The 6,651-nt window shown below is 59.6% G+C and overlaps 1 protein-coding gene across 1 annotated transcript in view; it reads left to right on the top strand.

The window, feature by feature from the left end:
- LOC104164593 (lysosomal alpha-glucosidase-like) overlaps positions 1-6,226 on the top strand; it is a 9,300-nt gene extending 3,074 nt beyond the window's left edge. Inside the window, 16 exon segments of the mRNA XM_009703961.1 lie at positions 581-700; positions 964-1,082; positions 1,151-1,282; positions 2,047-2,157; positions 2,960-3,073; positions 3,237-3,321; positions 3,684-3,801; positions 4,156-4,256; positions 4,259-4,279; positions 4,401-4,552; positions 4,729-4,877; positions 4,968-5,109; positions 5,309-5,407; positions 5,534-5,698; positions 5,779-5,922; positions 6,164-6,226. Of these exon segments, the coding sequence (XP_009702263.1) occupies positions 581-700; positions 964-1,082; positions 1,151-1,282; positions 2,047-2,157; positions 2,960-3,073; positions 3,237-3,321; positions 3,684-3,801; positions 4,156-4,256; positions 4,259-4,279; positions 4,401-4,552; positions 4,729-4,877; positions 4,968-5,109; positions 5,309-5,407; positions 5,534-5,698; positions 5,779-5,922; positions 6,164-6,226 (1,835 nt within the window).
- The last annotated feature ends 425 nt before the right edge of the window (positions 6,227-6,651 follow it).

Here is a 6,651-nt window from a genome sequence, read left to right on the forward strand (position 1 = left end):
GTGGGGAGGGCCCGAGTGCCCCCCCGTCCCTCCCAGCAGCTGCCGCTTGCTGCCAGCTGGGACGATGCTGTGCACGCCGGGGTTTTTGTAGCTCCAGCTGCGCTCAGCTTTATTGCAGCAATGCTCCCGAGGAGGAGCTTGCAGGAGATGCAACCACCCGAACTGAGCTTCCAGGGCTCATTCATGTGAAAAGCCTTTCCCAGGAAAGCCCTTGCTCCCACATGCTTGCTTGTACAAGTAGTTCTTGATTTGCTTAGGAGGGCATTTTGGGGGAGGACGTGAAGGAAAGCCCTGCATGTACTTGGTCTTTAAGTGGAAGCTGGGAGAGCAGTGCAGCTTTCGGCTTAAAGAGCAAATTTTTAAGATAGCGAGCTCTGTCCCCGTGTAAACTAGCGATCTCTGGTCTGCGATGATTTAAGCTTCCAGACACCTGTTTAGCAACCGCTGAGCACAAGGCAGGCATTTATCAGTTCCCCTGCCGGAGGCTGAGCATTGCCTGGTCCCCACCATGGGGGTCAGGGTCTGGAGGTTGCCCCCCCAGTTGTCACTGTCTTTTTCTCTTCCCCTTCGCCACCCAAAGAGGTGGCCCTGCAGCCTGCTCCGGGCCTGACCTGGAGGACCATCGGAGGGGTGCTGGATTTTTACATCTTCCTGGGGCCTGATCCCAACATGGTCATCCAGCAGTACCAACAGGTGATAGGTAAGTGCCCACACCCCAACGTGGCCATCTGTGGGCATCTTCCCTGTGCCCCCATCCCTATCTCAGCCCAGCTTCACCACTGTCCCCAGCCCTCCCAGCTGGGCTCAGGTCAGCAGTCCCCAGCCATCCCATCCCCAGCACTCCCAGCACATCAGGGATCAGCGATCACCTCCTTTCTCCCCTCTCCCCTTCCCTTCCCATCCTCTTGAGATGCTGCTGTTGTCTCGGGACACTTCACCTGTGCTCCCTCTCTCCCACTGCAGGTTTCCCGGCCATGCCACCCCTCTGGGCTCTCGGCTTCCATCTCTGCCGCTGGGGCTACGGATCCAGCAATGAGACCTGGCAGACCGTGAGAGCCATGAGGAACTACCAAATCCCTCAGGTAACCCCTCAGACCCATGGAGGGGGGGTCCGGGCTCAGTCACCCATCCCTGAGCCTCTGTCCTGCAGGATGCACAGTGGAATGACATCGATTACATGGATGGGTACCGGGACTTCACCTTTGATCCTCTGAAATTTGCCTCCCTCCCCTCGCTGGTGGAAGACCTCCACAAACACGGGCAGCGCTACGTTATGATCGTGGTACTTGTCCTCCTCTCCCTCTGTGCTATCTTTGCTGCAGAGCCAGGATGTAAGAGGGAGGCATAAGGGATGCTCATGGTCCCACTGATCATCCTTGACCCTGGGGATTTTTATCCGAGGCTGGTCCCCAGTGATGGGCAGGCAGCTGTAAACTGCCACTGGAAATCCCCCTAATGCAAGGACCATGGAGACATGGGCCGGGTTTCCATGCTGTGCTCCTGTCTGCTGTGGGAGCACAAGGATACCCCTGTCCCCCATGGGTGAAAGAATGGAGGAATTGTGGGTCAGGCTGTTTAACTCGTGGGTGCTCAGCTTGGGTGCCCCCGCATCCCCACGAGTGCTGGAATCTTGTGACCTGGCTGTGATCTCCCTTCTTCTTTCTGCAAGGAAAGGGAGGATGGATTCTGCTTGCAGGGGGTGCTGGGGACTCAGGGGTCCTGGGGTTCCCTCTCCATTGAACTCGTCATTGTAGCCCAAGCCCACCCGTGACCCTGTGTTTTTTGCATAAGCGCAAGATTTCTTGCATTTGTCCCCCCTCCCCAAAATGCCCTAACGAGTCCTGGGGACTTGCAGAAGTAGCATTTTAGAAAACATGCCTGGAAGTGTTGAAGCAAGTTTCTGTTCCCCTTGGGGGAAACAGCCGCCGTGTGTGGGCTCTGGCTGACCCCGTCTGGGTCGTCCTCTTCTCTGAATCATACCGGTCTGGCAGGGGGAAGGGGCCACAATCTACCGGGAATGGTGCTAACCCTCTGCTCCATCCCCAGGATCCCGGCATCAGCAGCACCAACCCTCACGGCTCCTACTGGCCCTTCGACGAAGGCTTGAGACGGGGCTTGTTCCTCAACACCACACAAGAGCAGCCGCTCATCGGGCAGGTGAGGGGCTCCAGGGGGGAAATCCCAGCCCTCTGGGGTTGTGCAATAGCAGGGTTAGGATTTCATCCCTGGCACTGGAGGGAAAGCTAAGCGGCCAAGGGATGATTGCTAGAGCCTGGCTCAGCCCTCAGCCTCGCGTGTCACCTCCCGGCATCTCCACCGACCCTGATGCCAGCCCCTGCCCCAGTGGAGCAGCCTGTGGAAGTCATATGAGCTTAACGGAGTCGGCTGTGCTGCCCAAGGCCGGTCATCTGATTTCTCTCCCTTCCCGTTTCTGGGGTGAGAGGAGGTTGTCTGCGATGGAAACACGCCTCCGGATCTGCTCCACAGCGGTTCCCTCCCAGTTTGTCCTCCCAGGCCGTTTGCTCCCACTGGCTCTCCCTCGCCATCTACAAGGAGGGGGCTTTTGATGTAGCCTGAAAACGGGGGGAAAATGAATCGGCTAAAATTCCTGGAGTGAGGCAAAGCGTGGAGAAATCACAGCTCTTCCCTGACATGCCCTGGGCTAGGTGGTGTCAGGGCTTGTGCAAGCGGAGGCAGAGCAGCCACTCCATCACTGCCCACCGGGCCCTGGGCAAGTCCTCAGCACCCCGATGCTCCGGGGTACCATGGAGGCAGGAGGGATGCTGTGCGTGCAGCATTCAGGACTCGAAGCGGTCGGCCTGGGTTTATCTTCTGGTTTATTGCCTCTTTCACCCCTGGTCCTTCAGCATGCTCACAATGCTGTGGCACCCCATTCCCCATGGTGGCCCCCCAGAAATCACCTGCTCACTGAACCTGTGGGTTTGTGGTGTCCCTGCAGGTCTGGCCCGGCTTCACAGCCTTCGCAGACTTCTCCAACCCAGACACGCACCAGTGGTGGCTGGAGAACCTGCAGCGCTTCCATGCCCATGTGCCCTTCGATGGCCTCTGGATCGTAAGTCCCTCCTTGCCCCGGGTCACTCCCTGCCAGCAGCTTGGCTCGCACCCGGTGTGCGTCCTGGCCTGACCATCTGTCCCTCGAATGCAGCTATTCCAGGTCTATCCACTAATCTCCAAAACCTCCCCCTTGAAATTGCTCCATAATTTTCTTTGCTTAGGACATGAATGAGCCATCCAACTTCATGGATGGATCTGAACATGGCTGCCCCCCGGGAGAGCTCGACAGCCCACCCTACACACCAGGTAAGGAGGGAGATGAAATACAAGGCTGTACTGGCGAGTACCACATGCTTTGATATCACTGGCAACTGAGTGTGATTGGGGAAAACCATTTTTAAGAGACATCATGTCTCTGGTTTACACCCTGAATGCCTCCATCCCTTCTTGCGTGTGCCAGTATCTGTGCCCAAGCCTTGCACGCTTGTTGGGGCCACATCAGGGTGCAGGATGGGACCATCAACATGAGCTTTTGGCGCTGGGTTGGCAGCAATGGCTGGCTCCTGTGTGTTAGAGGGCTGACTCAGAGCCAGCAAGTGTGTGTTGAGGTCCATGTCCCCTGCAGCCCCCCACCACCGCGTGCCAACAGGGGCTCTCCCTCCTGGCAGCCGTGCTGGGCGATTCCCTCTTTGCAAAGACAGTCTGTGCCTCGGCGAAGCAGAAAGCCTCAGTGCACTACAACCTCCACAACCTCTACGGGCTGATGGAAGCCAAAGCCACAGCGAGGTACCTGAGCATCCTGCTTTCCGCCAGCCTGGGGATGGGATGGGACAAAATCCTGCTCCTCAGGGCTGTGTAATGGGGATTTGAGTGCCTGATCCAAAGGGGAGATGCTCTGGCTGCTCACAGCCTCCGGAGTGGGAATAATGCAGCAGAGGAGGGGAGCTGACGCTGCTCTGGGTGGGATGGGTGGATGAGGCCGGTCCTGGTGCTGAGCCTTCACCATACCACTTGGGCTGTCCCTCCGGCACTGCTGGGCTGCCATGGGGCTGAACCTCTCCCTCCACTGTTGTGGGCTAAGGTGAACTCCTGTGGGGTCGCTCTCACCTCCTGCCCACAGCTCTCCCCGTTGCTTTCCAGTGCCTTGATCCAGATGCGGGGGAAGCGCCCCTTCGTCATCTCCCGCTCCACCTTCCCCAGCCAGGGCCGGTACTCAGGGCACTGGCTGGGAGACCAACGGAGCCAATGTATTACTCCATCCCAGGTGGGTGGCATGGGCTGCATGCAGACCCCCGCTACCAGCACCCCCAGCTCCATTGAGCTTTCTGCTTGTTTGGAGACATGTTTGAAACTCCCTGTGCTCTGCTAACCATCTCTGCCCTCAGGGCTGCTGAGCTTCAGCCTCTTTGGCATCCCACTGGTCGGGGCGGACATCTGCGGCTTCTCTGGCAGCACCTCAGAGGAGCTGTGCACCCGTTGGATGCAGCTCGGTGCCTTCTACCCCTTCGCTCGCAACCACAACACCCAGAATGAGAAGGTCGAGGGCAGCGTGCCTGGTGGGAGGCATCCCAGGGGTGGGATGCAGGATATAGGATGCGGGTTGCAGGATGCGGGATGTGGGATGCAGGATGTGGGACGTGGGAGGTTGGGGCAGTGGGGATGCCTGGTGGGGTTGAGGGTGGGGCAGCTGCTGACTCCCCGCATCTCCCCCAGGCCCAGGACCCAACGGTGTTCAGCCCTGCGGCGAGGACGGCCATGAAGGACGTGCTGATGACCCGCTACTCCCTCCTGCCCTTCCTCTACACCCTTTTCCACCGTGCCCACCTGCAAGGAGACACCGTCGCCCGGCCTTTGTTCTTTGAGTAAGAACATCCGCACTGGGAGCTGGGGAGATGCTTAGGCTGGATCATGGAGAAGCAGCTGATCCGAGGGGCGTCTCCATCCCGCCGCAGGTTCCCCCGGGATGTGGCCACCTTGGGGCTGGACAGGCAGTTCCTGTGGGGCCGGAGCCTGTTGGTGACGCCGGTGCTGGAGCCCGGGGTGGACTCGGTCACAGGCTATGTCCCCCGAGGCGTGTGGTATGACTTCTACACGGTGAGGAGCACCACAGTGCTCGGCTGGGGGTCAGATGGTTCCTGCTCGGTTGTCTCAGGGCTGTGGGTGGGAAGCCATGGCTGAGCCCAATAAGCCCCAGTGGAGGAAGGTGTGGGGATGGCTGCTGCCCAGACTTGTGCCCGAGTCGCCTGTCATGCCCCTGACCCCCTCACACCCATGTCTCTTGCCTCCTGCCCAGGGCTCCTCAGTGAACAGCAGTGGGGAGATGCTGAAGATGTCAGCCCCCCTGGAGCACCTCAACCTGCATGTCCGGGAGGGGACCATCCTGCCCACCCAGGTGAATGCCCACCCATCACCTCCCCAGGGTCTGTCCCCAGCATGTGTATCCCCACCAGCACCTCAGCTTCTGGCCCCCCATCCTAGGTGCTTGCAACCCTACAGCATCCATGTCTTTGAACCCCAGAAACCAGGGACCACCAGCGAGGTGACCCGAGGGAATCCCCTGCGCCTCATTGTGGCCTTGTCCCAAAGTGCCACCGCCTGGGGGGACCTCTTCTGGGATGATGGTGAGAGCCTGGACACGTTTGAGCGAGGCAGCTACTCCTACCTGGTGTTCAACGTCACGCAGGTGGGATGCAGTGAGGAGGGCAGGGGTGGGGGGTCCTGTGACATGTGGCCACCTTGAGCTCATGCCATCCCTTTCTGCAGAACATTTTCACATCCACGGTCCTCCATGCCAGCGCTGAGGCCACCGAGGTCACCATTGACACACTGAGCATCTTTGGGGTGCGGGAGCCACCCAGCAAGGTCCTCCTGAATGGCCAGGAGAAGCCCTTCTCCCTGGAAAACCAGGTATGACCCCATCTTGGCGTGCCCTGTCCTGGGGGTCCCCATCCTGGGGGTCTCTGTCCCTCTTCCTCCAGCCCTTGTCACAGGGTTGGTGGCTGATGAGGTGGGTGAGGACTCCAGGGTGGCTTTCCCACCATGTTGGAGTTCAGAAGGAGTGAAGCTCAGCCGAGCTGGGTAGGGAAAAGGATGTTCTGCATCCCCACTGCCGAGGATGTACCCCAAAATGTCTCCTCTTGTGCCGCAGGTTCTCACCGTGAGCAACCTTGGCCTCACCCTCAGCCAGGGCTTCTCCCTGCAGTGGCTGTGAGCAGGGGGCCACGGGGTCACCCCCACTTTGCCAAGACCACCAGTCCGGGAGATGCTCGATGCTCCAGCCCTCAAGGCCAGGATGCCACCGTGGAGGAGGCGGTGGGGACTGTCAGCTGCTGCCATGCAGCCCCCTTCCAGCATGGCTGGGGACTGGGCAGGTGGGGTGGGGCCTTGGTGGTTGGGTGTCGCTCACATGGTCCTGAGTGGGCGATGTGGGTCGAGGTGTGGGCACCCGCGGTCACTGCTGCAATAAAGGCACATGGAGAGCTTGTCCTGGGAGCATGACGTGAAGAGAGGGGTGGTGGCATGCGGGGGGTGACAGCCAGTCACTGCAGGGCCCCCCAATTTTAGTCCCTGATCTTAGTCCTCCCAATTCCATCCCCCCAATCTCAGCTGCTCAATTTCAGCCCCAATCCAAGCCCC

This window comes from Cariama cristata, unplaced genomic scaffold (genome assembly GCF_000690535.1).
Source record: "Cariama cristata isolate BGI_N322 unplaced genomic scaffold, ASM69053v1 scaffold18297, whole genome shotgun sequence".
Classification (NCBI taxonomy): Eukaryota; Metazoa; Chordata; class Aves; order Cariamiformes; family Cariamidae; genus Cariama; species Cariama cristata.